The 18,273-nt window shown below is 40.8% G+C and overlaps 1 protein-coding gene across 7 annotated transcripts in view; it reads right to left on the bottom strand.

Annotated features, from left to right (window-relative positions):
- KIF21A (kinesin family member 21A) overlaps positions 1-18,273 on the bottom strand; it is a 270,632-nt gene that overhangs the window by 175,516 nt on the left and 76,843 nt on the right. For all 7 annotated transcript variants that reach the window (XM_077473889.1, XM_077473892.1, XM_077473894.1 and 4 more), the window contains exons 2-4: positions 8,857-9,079; positions 3,181-3,363; positions 433-582 (exon numbers count right to left, since the gene is read on the bottom strand). In XM_077473889.1, the coding sequence (XP_077330015.1) occupies positions 433-582; positions 3,181-3,363; positions 8,857-9,079 (556 nt within the window). The remainder of the gene's footprint in view (positions 1-432; positions 583-3,180; positions 3,364-8,856; positions 9,080-18,273) is intronic.

Here is an 18,273-nt window from a genome sequence, read left to right as displayed (position 1 = left end):
GCGACTATGACTAAGTCACAGAGGGGGGAAGAGGACACCCCATGCTCTGGGAAACAAGGATATGCTTTCACCTCTACTTTGAGCGGTGCCAAAAGCAAATAGATCACAGTGATATACGTCAATAATAAATAAAAGGTCAGATAATTCTGCACATTTTCATTTATATTTTGACTCTTCATCTAGTCATAATACAGGGAACCAAAATGTCCTAAATAAATAGCAACTGTGTTATTCTACAAACCCCAATGCAAAGTATTTCTGAAAAAGTTTTAATCTAATAGTCGTGATGAAACAGACAATTCCATTTAATACTTTTGAATAAACATAAAAATGTGCAACAACTACACTTTATAAAAAGAGTAGTTGTTGCAGGTTATCTTTACTACTAAAGAATATTAGTTAAGTAATATTAAATACTAACAAAAAACATACCTCTGACTCTGATGTCACATTACGTGTTGTGACTCCCACTGTATAAATTCCACCACTTGAATCTTCATGGATTTTGATGTTAGATTTTTTATGCCTGGACTCGATGTCCCGTGTTGTATCAAACAAATCAAGTATTTCTTCATTGTAAAGCTAAATAAAAAAAACAGTGTGTGCATAATAAATCAGTTAACATGTTGCTACAAAATAGAATGCATGTACAATACTGGTTCGAAGGCAAAAATCTATAAAGTCACCTTTTCAAGCAAGCTGCCCTGCGACTGCTTGTACCCATATGGATGCTGCAAATAATAGCACAATTTGAACCCAATATTATGGTACTAAGAGAAGGTCTCACATAGTGGGCCCCAACAAGAAAAGGTATCTTGGGGCTCACACATCACCAAATATAATGCTCATTTCAAAAAGCGAGAGTTTTGTACATGGTTTCTAACAAAAAAAAAAAATTATACATTTTATTCCACAATAGTTCTAAGTACTTTGAAAGGAGGCGTTTTAATTAACCACTTCCCGCCCACCATATAACAGAATGATGGCATTATCCTGTCTGGGCATCATATGACATCCAGTAGGATGCATCACTGGTGCGCGCCCCTGGGAGCACGCACTGCAGCGATCCGGGATGACACGTGTCCCTCGGACACAGTCCATCCCTGATCAGGGTGAACAGCCAATGAAATTTGCCGTTTACCACGTGATCAGCTGTGTTCAAACACAGCTGGTCACAAGTGTAAACATTACAGCCATTACTAGGAGATCCCAGCTTCTTCACCTCACACACTGATCGCAGAGATCAGTGAGCGATTGCCATTTTACTATTGTGATTACACATTACTGTGCACCACAAAGGCCCCCCTACCCCCAATAAAGAGAACCTGTCACACAGCCATCAGAATCTGTCACACAGGCCCGCCATCAGTGACCTGTCAGTACTGTCGCACAGGACCGTCATCAGTGACTTATCAGTGACGTCGCACAGGACCGCCATCAGTACCGTCGCACAGGACCGCCATCATGTCCAAAAGATTTTTCACATCTGAGGAAGCATATACCATCCTTACTATGTGGGATAATGAGAGCAGCGGGAAGCTGTCATCATCAGATTCTGGTTCGGAATTCGAGCCAATAGAGAGCAGTGGATCGGGACCGATGTAAGAGGAAGAATCGGTCCCTCCTAAAAGAATGAGAGTAACGAGTTCAGAAGACCTGCCTACCACCAACAGCACCATACACCCCAACGGCACCCAACACAAATGGAGAGACCACAGAAAGAGGAGCCCAGTACCAGTACTGGAATTAAACACCAAACCCAAAGAATCCAGGCCCAGTCCTACCTTTCCCGTGCCGCGGTAAAGCCCTTATGGTTGCCTGTCACAGCTCAGGGTCAGCTATACTTCACCCTTTCACCACACAGCCAGGTGTGCAGCCCAACATTACAATTTTTTTGCAATTAGATCATTTTTCCCGGAAATTTTGCTGCAGTATTTGGTGGACCAAACAAATCTCTATGCAGAGCAATTTATTGCCTCCAACCCCAATTCGTCTTACTCCCATATATTTCATTGGTGACGGCTCACACTAGACTAGTTTAAATTGTTTTTGGGCCTTACATTTAATATGGGGCTTACAAAGAAGAGTGAAATGCATGCCTACTGGGTCCACCAATCCCATCCACCACATGCCAATTTATTTTGCTGTCATGTCCAGGAAGCACTAGGACATGATTATGCGTTTCCTATAGTTTAATGAAAACTTGCAGTGCCCTCCACGAGATCATTCCAACTATGATAAATTGTATAAAATACGCCCCCTAATAAATTCTTCTCCCAAGTGATATGCTGAATGTATGTCTCAGACCAAAATATTTGTGTGGACTCCCAGCTCCAGCCCAAATTTATGAAGAAAAATTACTTATTTGCAAAATTTTACAATAAAAAAACTAAAGAAAAAGTGTTTGTTTTTGCAAATGTTTGTTCTTATTTTGCTTATATCGCAAAAAAATAATAAAAAAATAAAAATAAACAGTGGTGATAAAATACCACCAAAAGAAAGCTCTGTTTGTGTTAAAAGGATAAAAAATTTTGTTTGGGTACAGTGTAGCATGAGAGTAACTGTCAAAGTGTGAGAGCACTGAAAGCTGAAAAATGATCTGGGCAGGAAGGGGGTACAAGTATCCTGTACTGAAGTGGCTAAAGAACCTTCTCTCCAAGACCAAAAATGCTTGTCAACCTTCCAGGGGATCCAGTACACACTGCACTTGGTCCCATTCAAATCTGTGGAGGGTTTTCAAATAAAATTGCTAGATCTCTACCCTGGGACGAAGCCCAAATTGTGGGCGTTATGGGAGTATACAGACCAAGCATACAAAACCACCGCCTCCTCCACCTAAAATCTACCCGATGAGAAGGGAAAATGTGCAGCTCTGCCATCTATAGTACAGCCCTGTGCCTCCTTTTCAATCTTCTTTTTACTACAAAAAAGCTATTAATTACCAATACAGCCTGCTATTTTGGATCAGAGAAGGCAGAGCACAGTTGTAACTGCTGTCATCTTGTGCTGTTGTGAATGGCCGTTCAGGACAGCAGCTCAGTCATTCTCATAAACACAAGCCCTCAACAACCTAAGCCAGCTACTACACTAGCCTAGTCTAGTGTTGTAGCTGGCATGAGTTTTTGTGGCTTGTGCCTAAGGGCCATTTTACTTATTATGGAAAATAAATAAAAAACAAACCTCCAAGAACTGAGCATTAACTTTAAAATCGGGTGGAGGAAGACCTTGCTCCAGTGCAGCTTGTTGTTTCTGTTCAATTCTTCTATAGAGATGTTTGACAGCTCGAGGAATAATTCCTAGTTCTTCCTCTGTTATGTTCACGTCAAACCCTGTGCCCATTGTATAGGTTTTTCCAGATCCTGTCTGGATTGGAGGAAACAAAATATTAACAGATTATACACTACATTGTGGCATATGGAAAGCAACAAACTTTCATAGATTCAATGAGACCCATGTGTTTAGGGGGTCGTTACATGCCAAGCCACTCTCAGATCACGTCATAATTTTTAATGACTGCAGGACCAACAATAGGTTAAGCATTTATCTGTATGTGCAATAACCATTTACCTGTATGAACAAAACAAACGATCTGACTCGTGGAAACAAAAATTTAGTCCGGAATCTATTTGCTGAAACAAAACACCCTCCAGACGTAATTAATCTAAATAAATGTACCTTTGGTTTAAACTTGTCCTTCTAAATAAGGACTCTGCAAATTGCATAAAATAATATGTATTAGGTGAGCAGTACATCATGAACAGAAAGCATATAAATTTAAAAAAACTTGAAAAATGATTTATTATACAGCTGATTAAAACAGAGCCTGAAAATAAAGCTGCAATTCTGTATAACGCTATCAAGAAATACAGCTTACATAACGGAAGAAAATAATGTCAATGCATATCTTCCCATATCACAACTCCTACTTATCTATATATTCAAGAGTAATAAAAATGACAATAAGCAGTTTGAAAATTGGGATTTTTGTACCGAGCATAAAAACTATATATTTTTTGGGAGTCTATGGAGGGATACAGAATTTGCAGACATTTGGCTCTTATGATAGCCTACAGGAGCATTTGGACCCTGGGAAAAATAAAAACAGTGGTCAGCCTGGTATAATCCCTCCCATTCGCACACCCAAGGTTTTTAGCAAAAGCAGTGCTGAGAGCAAGACCGAAAGCACTGGGTGGGGTCTGTGTTCCTCAACAGATTTCTGTTTTGAGGGACACAGGATTCATTACACATTTGAAACACCTAAATGCAATTCAATTGCGGGGTGGAAATGCATCAAACATACAAACACAGGCCTAGAAAAACGGGGGACTGCATGCAGCTCAAAGAGAAGCCCAAAAGGTCCTTACGTAGGAAGCTGGCCTCAGACGAGGGCTAAACAACCTCCTGCCAAAAACGCAGAGAACGCGTTAACAGAAGACCAAGTGGTGCCTTGCAAACCTAGAAAGGTTGCCTTACGCTGAAAAAGGCAAGAAACGCCTACAGATCAAGCAAGATGCGCTTTGTTAGGAAAGGGCAGAACCCCATTCCTTAGACCACTTGAACAGTGGTCTGTCTGAGCTAGTGAGAACGCTGGAGTGAGAAGCTGGTTCCCCATTGCAGGGAACATCTGGAATGACAGAGAATCTTCCTAATGGAAACAGTGGCTGTGGTGCAGTGCAAGGTAGGCTCATACAGCACAAACTACATCTAGACATTTAGGGGAAATTTCCTGATGTAATGGCACTGGAAAAAGAGAAGAAGTGTAATGTCCCCATTGAGATAAAAGATTGAAACCACCTAAGGAAGAGAAAGACTCTAGGCTTTAATACTACATGGTCTTTGTGCAAGACTAGAAAGAGTTCTTTATAACACAATGCCACCAGTTCAGACATACGCTTCGCACACGTGTTGCCTACAGGGAAAGCAACCTTGTGAGTAAGCATGGGAAGGGGAGTCTCCCTAAGGTCTAATTTTTAAACTTTACATGCATTTGGTATGCTATTATAGTGTTTGTACACTAGATGGCATGAATGGGATTTGGTTACCTCTGACCATGCAACTACCTCATGTTTACAGCATTTCTTCTTATATTTTTTGAGTTTTAAATACAATTTTAATGTTCTATTTAACCACTTAAGCCCCGGACCATTTTGCAGGCCAAAGACCAGACCAATTTTTAAGATTCGGCACTGCGTCGTTTTAACCGACAATGGTCCAAAAATGTGTCAAAATTGTCCAATGGTGGCAATCAGTGATTTTTATTGTGACTGCGACATTATGGCGGACTCAGACAGCAATTGGTGCTATACAAATGCACCGATTCCTGTGTAAATTACACTGGCAGTGAAGGGGTTAACCACTAGGTGACAATGTAGGGGTTAAGTGTGTCCTAGAGGCGTGTTTCTGAATGTGGGGGGCGTGGCTGACACGTCACTGATCTCTGCTCCAATCACACGGAGCAGAGATCAGTGACACTGTCACTAGGCAGAACGGGGAGATGCTTGTTTACTTTAGCATCCCCCCGTTCTTCCTCCCCGTGAGGCGATCGCGCGTGGTGGCAAATTTAAAGGGACGTACCTGTATGCTCATTTGCCTGTCCGTGACATTCTGACGACCTACATCGGCGTACGCCGGTCGGCAAGTGGTTAAAGCGGAGGTTCACACAAAAATTGATATAGGTATTTACTTTCAAATGTGGCTGTTAGTGAATGGAATCAAGACTAAATTTATCTGAAGTAGCAAATTATTATTTTGGATAATTCGTAACATCGGATAAATTTGTATGCATTGCATTTACCAACATCCAAATTTGAAAGGAGATTCCAATATCTATAATTTACTAGTTTAGAACTATTATAGTTATTAAAAATACTTTTTTTTTATTTCATAGTGGTTAACCCCTTCCCGACCAGCTGCCACAGTTGTACTGCGCCAGGTTGGCTCCCCTGGGCAAGACAACGTTACCATACTCCAGGCAGTCCCATCCCACCCCAGTTAGAATCACTCCCTAGGGCACGCAATTAACCCCTTGATCACCCCCTACTCCTTCCCTGCCAGTGACATTTACACAGTAATCAGTGCATTTTTATAGCACTGATCACTGTATGAATGCCAATGGTCCCAAAAATGTGCCAAAGTGTCCGATTTGTCCACCATAATGTCACAGTCCCAATAAAAATTGCTGATCACTGCCATTACTAGTTAAAAAAAAAAAAAAAAAAAAAGCCATAAATCTTTCCCTTATTTTGTAGATGCTATAACTTTTGCGCACCAAATCAATATTTGCTTACTGAGATTTTTACTACCAAAAATATGTAGAAGAAAATATATCGGCCTAAACTAAGGAAAAAAAATGGGGATATTATAGCAAAAAGTACAAAATAGTGTTTTTTTCAAAATCAACACTTTTTTTGTTTATAGCGCAAAAAATAAAAACCGCAGAGATGATCAAATACCACCAAAAGAAAGCTCCATTTGTGGTGAAAAATAGGACATCAATTTTGTTTGGGTACGTCATCGCATGACCGCGCAATTGTCAGTTAAAGCAACGCAGTGCTGTATAGCAAAAAATATGGCCTGGTCATTGAGCGGTCAAATCTTCTTGGGCTGAAGTGGTTAATAAACTTAATATTTTAATTATAATAGAAATTATCCAAATGTTTTTTGTTTTCACATTTTCACATTTTGGTTTTCTGAATTTCAAATTTTAGTTTTTTCAGATTTTTCAATTTAAGACTTTTGTTCTTTAGAATTATTGCGAATTATCCTAATAATGAATACCGCATCTAAACGAGTAAAGCGTAACCTTCAAATGTATCCAAAGTTACAAATTTATTTGAAATAATGAATATTGATCATAACGAATGATCAGAAAAGGAAAAAATAAATAAAACTAAAGAAAACTAATTTTTCAGCAGTGCACTTCTAGTGTTGTGGTGCTCTTACTGCTTCTGTGGACAGAATCAACAGTAAAATGAGCAATGAGGGCCATAAACTCCTGCGTAAATGCAATGAAATACATCTTGGATGAAGCTGAGGAGGAATATAAAAAACTCAGAGGAATATAAAAAAAAAAAAAAAACTTAAGCAAGGGACAGGTAACAGGTTGTTATTAGAGATGGACTCCGGTGTGTTTGGGATTTAGTCCCAACCCACCTGCCTGATCCCGCCAGGAAGCCGACACACACAGTGCAGTGTCGGCTTCCTGGCAGGATCAGGCAGGTGAGATTCCCAAACATGTTTGAGCCCATTCCTATTTGCTAGTGTCAAGACAGAGGGAAAACTGAAAGCCGTCCCAGAACTGTAAATTGATCATGAGCTGGAAGGATATAGCTGGAAGGATATAGCAGGACTGCTCCCTGTGTGTTTGGGATCCGATATGTTGCACAGCAAAGCCAGGTCATTGTAGCTCAGAATACAAAGCAAAAACCTTTTAAACACACAAATTTACTGCTAGAAACATAAGAAATTTAAAAGCACCAGCAGCAAGGAATAACCAAGGTGGATCAGTGTGTTGCCTGAAGGAGCTTTGGCGAAAAACACAGCACAGAGTGCATATGTGTACAATCCTCCACCCAACGATGAAACTAACAGAAAATAGGTGTAATAATGATGCCCATTGGTTCAAATAAATTAAGTAGTTCCTGTTGCCCAACTCACACAGCCTTCTTAGAAACAGGTATTTAAAGTTAAGGGTAACACCAGAGGCTTTGTCTGGGATCTGTACCTAAAGAAAATGATCTGAAGCTAATAAGTACACAATAAGTACACAAAAAGGTCCTGTAGGGGCCAGAATGGCGAGCCCATTGTCCAAGGAGCAAGTTTCAGGCAGGTCTTTCAGTGTGCCAGTTCAGCAATGTCCAGGTACAGCCTCCAAAGCTGTCTCTGAGGATATACCAATCCAGAGAGCTGCATACATATATTTAAAAAAAAAAAAAAAAAAAAAAGCACAGCTCGAGGAGTGCATAGAGAAGTCTTGACTGAAAAAAAAATAAAATCTCTTGTAAAATGGTTAAACTTTACTCAGCATAAAATAGGAAATCGCTCCTCTTAGGGCAAAAAGCTGAGGCATGCTGGGAGAGGGTTAATAGCAGGCTGGTCACTTATGTTTATTAGTGTCCAAAATCCTTTTGTAGGAGGCAGTATAGCTGCCTCTATGGCTCCTGCATCCCCCCCCCCCCCCCCCCCAAAAATATAATATAGCCACTAAAGACTAAACATTTTTATTGAGACAGAAATACAACCCAAATCTATTGACCGTGCCGTTTTGTTTTTGTATATTTTTTTGCTTTGCTCTGCTATTTTGTCATCTTGTAACAGAGCTCTGTTAAACACATCTGTTATACTCCATAAGACCAATCCTGACACCAAATTTTTTTTAGGGACACATGAAGATTTATTGTATAGACCCAGAAGCGGTCTCCTCTGATATGAAGAAACAAAATGTTTCATTTCATATGTAGATAAATGTATAATAAAGATGGCCATTATTATTTTCCATGTCCTTTTTTTTTTTTCCTTTGTAATGTCTATTTTATTAATCAAAGAAATATTGAATATAAAAAAAGAATATAACATATTAATAATGTTGCGATTTAACATAATGCTTTTTTAAAATGATGTACTTAGAGGATCATCTTACATGTTTAGGATGTACACCAGTAGCAACTTCGAAAAAAAATGTTAAGAACATTCTCATTCCCCATTGTTGCCGGCAGGGGGATACTTTTATTTTTATTTTATTTTTTATTAAAAACAGAAACCCCCCCCCAAAAAAAACAAAAAAAACAAACTACTAAGTCGTTGCTGCTTTAACACATTGCAGAAGATTTTTTATTTTTTTTTTATTCAAAATCTTACCTGTCCATAGGCAAACACAGTTGCATTGTAGCCCTCAAAACATCCCTCAATGAGTTTCTCTGTACACTGATAATAAATGTCATCCTGTCTGGAATCAATATCAAAGACATAGTCAAAGGTGAATGCCTTATCTTTTCCTAGGAAAACTTGGGGTTCTCCAGGCGTTGCCGACGTGCAAATATGACAACCTTCAATTTTCTCTTTGGCAAGTTGCGGTCGAATTCTGGAAGCAAAATAGAAAAAACTGAATTAAGAGAGGGGGCAAAAAAATAAAAAATAAAAAATGTCATTGTCTCGAGTTCAAGAACAGTAACAGAACAACTGTCTAAGACAGGAGTTTCCTCACTTTGAGAGATTTTCCTTCATTCCTTGTCCTGTAGGCACAAGAGGAAGTGAGAAATCCCTCCGGACACATGACCAAATAAACTGACAGGAATAAACATTCCCCAATCCAGTAGTGTATCTAGCATAAATCGACATCCAAATAGCATTTATTTTTTACAACAAACACACCACAATAGATCACAATTATTTTCAGTAGCATTAAAGCGTAACTCCACTTTTGTTGAGAAAAAAAAAATCATTCCCCTCTGGGTGATCTATGTACATTGCAAGGATTATAATAAAGGTTGTTGCAGATTCCTACCTTTTGTCATTCTGAAGAGATCCATGTGTGTTTGTTTTTGCCTCTGTACTGTTATAATGGTAGTGGTTTCATAATTAACTGTAAAGGTGTGGAGCTGAATGGCACCAATGAGGAAATCTGCTGGGCCTGCATCCCTCTAGACATGCTCCCATTGAAAGCATCTCTCAAAAAAAAGACAATTTTTGTTACAGGGGATGCCTGAAATCTGATTTGTATCTTAGGCAGACTTCTGGGAAAATTGGTGAGCCAATCACACAAGCAGGAAATGATGTTTCTGGGGAGTGGTCAGTACATACTGTGTACAGAACAGCTCCATATAGCCATATTGCAATGCATTCTCAGAAAATTACATTGACTGCAGGTTGAAAAGGAAAGCTCATTTTTAACAACATTCAATGTCAATATGATTAGTGTCGCAATTATATGCACTATATTCTGTATGCGCTATCCCCCCCCCCCCCCCCCCCGAAAGTGGAGTTACCTTTAAAATTAAACACTAATAATGGACAGAACAGAGACCAAAAAGATTTTCTTGTTATAAATATATTATAGAAAATCAAGTTGGATTAAAAATAAAACAAAAAAAAAACAAAAAAAAAAAAAAAGTGGAGGCCTAAAAGCAACACAGCAAAGAATGAGAAATTATCTGTATGCTGAACAATAATAATGGGGCGATAATAATTGCGTGCTAAATAAAATTGAAGTTTAAATAGTGGTGCATCATGGCAAAAAACAAAGGATAATAGCTCTAGGCTTTGGTAGCGATAGGCCTACTGGGGAAATAAAATTATATGATCCCTACAGATGTGATTCAAATAGGTTAACAAAAATGGCTTTTCTGACAAAACATGGGCTCCAAATGGACAACCATATACAAAAACACAGGCAGCAATTGGTCAGTTGTTACAATATTCAGGCAGTAAATAGACAATTATTTAGATTCACAAGCAGAAAATAGGCAAATTGTGACAACCACCACACTTACATTATACATGTATTCTTTAAAATTGCCTCTTTTGCTGCCATTGTAGTTCTGAACGGGAGCACATTAAGTACCAGCAGGTGTTCTGTTAGAATTGGTAACGGAAGTGACATTCCGTCGCAGCCATCTTGCTACACCTCACACTCCTCCACAGTAAGGATATACCGAGAAGGGGCAAGCAGACATCTTGTTACACCCAGCAGAGTTTCGCATTTCAGTTATTTTTAACAGTAGACAGAGTATATATGTTGAAATACATTATTTACAAATCCATCGGACTGTTTACATGTTTAATTATAAAAGGAGCGTTTTTCTGTCAGATTAGCAAACCTGTGAGATCAGTAGGTTTGCCTCTGCTTTTAAAATTCAACCTCGAAACAGTCCATCCGATTTCTAAATATTGTATTTAACCTTATAAGCTTAATTTACTATTAAAAATAACTGAAATGCAAAACTCCAGTGGATGCAACAAGATGTCTGCCTGCCCCCTTCTCACTGTATCCTTACTGAGGAGGAGTGCGGGGTGTAGCAAGATGGTGGGGACGGAACGTCCCTTCCATTACCAATTCTGATGGGTCACCTAATCCGACGGAACACAGGCACAGGCAGTACCTACATACCTGAGGTTAGGCAGTAGGCCTGGTCAGCAGTACAAGGGAGAAGCTCAGCAGAGAAAAATTTTAAAAACAGAAAGAACATGCAAGTTCTGCCATTAGCAGCTCATTTAGCAAGAAAAAAAGCTGGCATTTCTAAGTGGTTAGAAATGGACTAAAACTGGACATTAGGGTCATACAATTTGCTGCTTACAGATATGTCATTTGTATGGATATGAATGCAGCAGTATTGTATGCTATGGACTCATGTTCATTTCTCAGTATTGGTCTGCAGGGTTTATTAAATCAAAACTAGAAAAATCTGTGTTCATGGTCCTGCATATAGACTGTATTTGGTGCTCTATGAATAAAAACATTTTTTTCTACCGTTTGCATGCATACACCATACATGAAGCCCTATTGCCCACTGCCTCAGGGCCGACACAGATAACACCATGTAACATTTACAAAACTATCCGCTAGGTGTGCCTGGACTGATGACTGTCTCAGCGAGCCACTGAGATGGCCGTTCTCCACCCCTCCACAGCTCAGCGCTCCATTGAGCATGGAGGATCAGAGCAGGAGAGCTGCTGATGGACAGTCAACAGCTCTCTGCTCAGGGAGAGGAGAATCGCGCCATCTGCGGTGTTCAGTGACTTGGTTATCAGTGAAGAGGCCGGTAGGGGACAGATGCAGCATCGGACTGATGCTGCATCCACCTGGCAACTATGAATATGGGATAAAAAATCCCATACTTCTCTTTCAAAGACTATAGAGGACCAAAATTGTGGCCCTTGATACTTCGAGGGCCGTCCAATTGCAGCTCATTTTCATGTCTTGAAGTATACTGCGTTGAGTAAGGCAACTCATTCACCAATCGGTGAAAAGAAAGTGGGATGAAGCTACATGTATGTATGAATACAGTCAAACAATACTGGATGCAAATATCCTTGTGCAGAGTTGAAAACCCATACAGATATGGGAGGATATGCAAGTTCTTGAGAATACATGTTACATGTACGGCTGCATACAGCCATTTGCAGCACTTGTGTCCTCCCTGGCAGGAAAATTCACTGGGCTCTACGCTTAATCAGACATGGCAGCATCCTTACTGGGGTTTACATTTTTTTGAAGATGTGTTCTAGACTCTGATCTCAAATAAAATCAGAACCAAAATAATACATTTTTCTGTACACTCAAGCTAAGTTGTTGATATCCTCACCCATCTGAGACCTTCTATGGTCTGAATCTAATAACACAAATCATTTAAAATAAAATGGATTTGCCATTTTTTGTACATTATATAAAAAAATGTAAACTAGCTATTAGGATGTGTTCACTGATGCAGCAATAAAGGAGTGGGATTACTAATTTTTACAGTTAAGTGACCAAAAACCCAGAAGTACATTCTCCGGAAAGGCAGACGCTTTCAATTACTCTGATAGTAGTACATCATTCCAGTTTACTCTGTATTTTCAGGTTGAAAACATGAGAAACATCCAACCAGATGAGACAACATAATTGCTACAAATTGTAGGCCAACAACAAGAAGAGCAGAATATATACTTTGAGTGTGCAAAAATTAAACAATGCAGATTTTCAAGTTTCAAGAATCATGCTGTCTAGGTGCAGTTTTTAATGATTACTTACATTTACACTTCCCTGAAACTGAAAATAGAGTGAGACCAACCTGCTCTTTAAAACATAAAAAAAAAGAAAACTATGTAGGTTTGAGATACCACCTCTTAAAGAGGACGTAAACTCTCCCACTCTGATGCTTCTTTTCATTTAGTCCATTATAATAAGTAATTATCAAACTATAGCCACTGTAATCCAGCCCAAATCGCATATTACTTACTGTTTAACCACTTGCCGACCGCCGCACGACGATGTACGTCGACAGAATGGCACGGGCAGGCATAAGGGCTTACATGTACGTCCTTTCCTGCCCGCAGGTCGGGGGCCCGATCGGGCCCCCGCCCGGTGCCTGCGGCGGTCGGTATTCGTTCGGGAGCGATCCCGGACGAGGGGACAGCCATTCATTCATTGCCACCCCCTCGCGATCGCTCCCGACGAATGAAAATGTCCCGTGACATCACTTCCTCTCCTGTAATGTAAACACAGGAGAGGAAGTGATGTATTCTCTCCTCCGTGTCGGTATTTTTCGTTCCGGCACCGAGGAGAGAGCATCGTTGAGTTGCACAAGCACTACACTACACAGTAGAACATGCCAGGCACACTCACACCCCCCCTTTACCCCCCGATCACCCCCCAATTACCCCTGCCCCCCCCAGTCACAGTGACACCAATTGCTTTTTTTTTTTTTTTTTTTTTTTTTTTGCATTGGTGTCATTTGTGACTGTAATAACTGTTAGGGCAGTTAGGGTTAGCCCCCTTTAGTTCTAATGTGCCCCCCTAACCCCCCCAATAAAGGTTTAACCCCGTGATCACCCCCCCTCGCCAGTGTCACTAAGGCTGGGTTCACATTGCAGCGGTTTATGAGAACGAATGTGATTCGCACCGCACTGCAGTGCAAATCACATCCGATCTCTGTGCGATTCGAGTTCAGCCATACAGATAGTATGGCTGAATTCGTGTCGCACCCGCCGCAAATTCGCACGGGACCCTTTTTTTGGCCCGCAGCAGAATCGGATCGCATGGGTGTTCACACCATGCGATCCGAGTTTGCAGATCGCACTGCGATATGCGAACTGATCTGGGGGTGTCATTAACATTTCACTGACACTCCCAGCAGTTCGCATAGGGCAGTGTGAACTGCCGCCGGGAGGCATGCGATGCGGGAACCCGCCACGGATTCGTGGCGTTCCCGCATCACTCCAGTGTGAACCCAGCCTAATAAGCGATCATTTTTCTGATCGCTGTATTAGTGTCACAGGTGACGCTAGTTAGGCAGGTAGGTATTTAGGTTCGCCGCAGCTTTTTATAGTGCCAGGGACCCCCATATACTACCGCATAAAGCCCCCTGATTTCCCCCTAGTTAACCCTTTCACCAGTGATCACCATATAACTGTTACAGGTGACGCTGGTTGGTTAGTTTTTTTATAGTTTCAGGGCACCCGCCATTTATTACCTAGTCTCACTAGTGTACCCCTAAATTTAGGGGTGTCTACTTTCCAAAATGGGGTCATTTGGGGGGGGTTTGTGCCATCTTGGCATTTTATGGCCTTCAAAACTGTAACGCCCTTAGAAAGCCTGAAGGCGGTGCTTGGTTTTCGGGGCCCCGTACGCGGCTAGGCTCCCAAAAAGTCCCACATATGTGGTATCCCCGTACTCAGGAGAAGCAGCAGAATTTATTTTGGGGTGTCATTTCACATATGCCCATGGCATGCGTGAGCAATATATCATTTAGTGACAACTTTGTGAAAAAAAAAAAAAAAAGTTTGTAATTTTCCCGCAACTTGTGGCAAAATATAAAATATTCCATGGACTCAACATGCCTCTCAGCAAATAGCTTGGGGTGTCTACTTTCTAAAATGGGGTCATTTGTGGGGGTTTTGTGCCATCTTGGCATTTTATGGCCTTCAAAACTGTAATAGGTAGTGAGGAGTGAAGTCAAATATTTACGCCCTTAGAAAACCTGAAGGCAGTTCTTGGTTTTCGGGGCCCCGTACGCGGCTAGGCTCCCAAAAAGTCCCACATATGTGGTATCCCCGTACTCAGGAGAAGCAGCAGAATTTATTTTGGGGTGTCATTTCACATATGCCCATAGCATGTGTGAGCAATATATCATTTAGTGACAACTTTGTGTAAAAAAAAAAAAAAAAAAGAATTTATTTTTTGTCATTATTCAATCGCTTGAGGCAAAAAAATAAAATATTCAATGGGCTCAACATGCCACTTATCAATTTCCTTAGGGTGTCTACTTTCCAAAATGGGGTCATTTGGGGGGGTTTTGTACTGCCCTGCCATTTTAGCACCTCAAGAAATGAGATAGGCAGTCGTAAACTAAAAGCTGCGTAAATTCCAGAAAACGTACCTTAGTTTGTAGATGTGACAACTTTTGCGCAAACCAATAAATATACAATTATTGACTTTTTTTTTACCAAAGACATGTGGCTGAATACATTTTGGCCTAAATGTATGACTAAAATTGAGTTTATTGGATTTTTCTAATAACAAAAAAGTAGAAAATATCATTTTTTTTCAAAATTTGCGGTCTTTTTACGTTTATATCGCAAAAAATAAAAATCGCAGAGGCAATCAAATACCATCAAAAGAAAGCTCTATTTGTGGGAAGAAAAGGACGCAAATTTTGTTTGGGTACAACATTGCATGACCGCGCAATTACCAGTTAAAGCAGCGCAGTGCCAAATTGTAAAAAGACCTCTGGTCATTTACTAGCAAAATGGTCCGGTCTGAAGGTGGTTAAAGAAACTTTAAAAAACTTGTTTCCAGGGGTTAGGCAGCGCCATCTTAATTATTGTTTTCCAAGTCCACAGTGGAGTGTATTTCCGCCCTTACATTGAGTACTCCCTGTACTGTTAACCAAGCCTCCTTCTCAATCCAACGTTTCTATGGCAACCCTGCTTCCCTGTTCATAGCTTACTTGTTTATTTCATAGTATTTACTTGTGCCGATGTCTAATGTTTCCCTTTGTCAGACTTATCAGCTTCAGCTGATAAGACTGCAGTAATGGCCAAGTTTAGACTGTATGTGAGGCCACATGGTGTGTAGGAGGAAGCTCTGAGTGATTAGCAGAGTTCAGTGTTGTGCCGTAGGAAGTCCTGATAACAGATAGATGAGACAGAGAGTGTGCCTTAAATCAGGGGAGATCTGGGCATGCTCAGTGACTTCATTCTACAGAACAAGGATTACAATACTAAGCAAGTAAGGAGATATCTACAAGCAGTGTTCATTAGGGGTTTTTATGCTGATTTACATGGGACAAAGTTGTGGGGGAGGGTTTACAACCACTTTAAAAGCAGAGGTCCGCCCACCGCTGCAAAAAATTAAAAGCCAGCAGCTGCACATACTGTAGCTGCTGACTTTTAATAAATCGGACACTTACCTGCCCAGGAGTGCAGTGATGTCGGCACTACAGGTGATGTTTCCATCAGCTGTCGGGTGAATGCCCCCTCCATTGCGAGTAAGAAGACCTGGCAGGGAAGCCTCATGGCTTCAAGTCGGGAACCCTACTGCACATGAGCGAGGCTCCGCTCCTTTCTAATACTGGCCAAGCGGCTGGGGAAGGAGGAGGGAGCCCGGGAGGTGATGTCAATACCAACGGCTGAGGGTCCCAGAAGTGGGAACAGGATAACTGTGAAAGACAGGTATCCTGACCCCCCCCCCCCCCCCAAAAGGTGCCAAATGTGGAGCTGGAGGGGGGCTACGAGTGGAAGTTCCACTTTTGGGTGGAACTCTGCTTTAAGTGGAAGTTTAGTCAAAAAAATCCCTATACTTACCTATTCTGCAGCCAATCCTATACTGAGCTGTCAGCAGCGGCTTCAGTATCTGGAAGTGTGCAGGAAAGGCAGCCAATAACGAAAACTCCATAGTAAGTCTATGGGGGATGCCACTTCCCAGGCATTTCACAGCTGTTGTCAATTCTCTCCTGTACACAGCAGCCATTGCAGGAGATAGGACCGCAGTAGCTGCAGAACAGACAAGTGCAACACATTTTTCTTTACAGTGCTAGATTAGGCTCAGAATAAAAACTAGCATAGCCACAAGATCAATCAACATTTTTATCAAATACGAGAAATAGACTTGCTGATCTTGCCAGAAATGCAGTGTTCTAACCACAACCTGTGAGCTGAAGAAGTGAAAGCACAAACATTATCTTAACTCTATAAAAACTTCTGAAGGGTTCACCCCCAAAGGGTTTTCAGCGATTGGGTCTAACCATCAAGGCCCCCTCTGCCCTGGACCTGTAAAGCACTCTCCAGCCAACTGCCCATGTTGCATACAGTTTCAAGGAGACGCGCCAACAGGATCCAGTGCGGCAAGTAACATTACAGGTCAGCTCTTCTTCCCTCTCCAGTGGTGTCTGGGTACAGTTCCAGTGGCATGCCCAGGATACCGATCAGGAAGCTGTGCTATAGCCGATTGTCTGGTGCTCAGCTATAGATAGTAAAAAAATTGGAGCATTGTGGGGGAAAAAAAAAACGTTAAGCTAGAAAACAAATCATTACCTAAGGACACTAGCAAAAAAAACTGAGGATCTCTGGGAGGGGTTATATGAGTGTTTCCACAGCTCCAAGATATTGGCAAATTGGCCGATACTTACATATAACCAGCCATAATGTATGGACAAGAAAACTATCGTTTGTATTGCTATCACAATGGGAAAAAAATAGCAGCAGATGCTCATAACACAGACAGACAAAACCAAAAAATTATTTTAACCTTTACACACATTTTATGCAGTACTTTTTCACCCTCTGTCCACAGTGCTGCTATGTGTGCATTAACAAAAAATGCCAAATTTTTCAAGACACCTGCACAAAGTAAAATATTAGCATGAAACACATTTAGTGCTTTTTCTTGAACTGTCAGCAGCCTTTGCCCCCAGCTGGTATGCTCTGACAGGCACCATCATGTTTTCTGAATAGTCTGTCTCAGACATATGGTTAGGGTTTCACATTAGATCTACAAAATGAGCAGCTTAGTCTTGCACATTTGTGAATTTACTGTAAATACTGCTTTGGGGCAACAAAGGGAATTTACAAAAACTACTCAAAATGGGACAAATTTGCAGAGACCCTAAACAACCAGTTAGCTCACACCTACCTTGTGCTATTTACACTAATAGATGCCAGCAAATGACTTTGGAATATGGCAGTATAGGACTAGTAGATACAAGGCAAAGTCCTTCCACCATTAGTGTGACTTAAGCCATTTTGCTGCTCAAATGTGATTAAAGGTTAATGGAAGTGAAGTTTAAGTTAGGTCTTCTCCTGCCTCATGAAGTGAAGATAACATTTTCCTACACCCATGTACACCAGTCCATTGCGGGTGCAAGATAGATGGATCTAAAATCTTCTGTGCAAAAAAAAAAAAAAAAAGTGTGCCTATTTTTTTTTTTTTTAGTTTAACCTTTAACAGTCGTGTCCCAAAAGAGCCAAACCTAATCCAATTTTGATAAAAGTTTTAAAGCTGAGCTCCAGGCAATTTCATCAAGATTTGCATTTCTTAAAAATTAACAAATACATTTTAAATACTTTGGGCCGCACAGT

The sequence above is a fragment of the Lithobates pipiens genome, unplaced genomic scaffold (assembly GCF_037356315.1).
Source record: "Lithobates pipiens isolate NorthernLeopardFrog02 unplaced genomic scaffold, aLitPip1_a1.2 Scaffold_8, whole genome shotgun sequence".
NCBI classification, from domain to species: Eukaryota; Metazoa; Chordata; class Amphibia; order Anura; family Ranidae; genus Lithobates; species Lithobates pipiens.
This window is presented reverse-complemented; position numbering and strand designations above follow the sequence as displayed.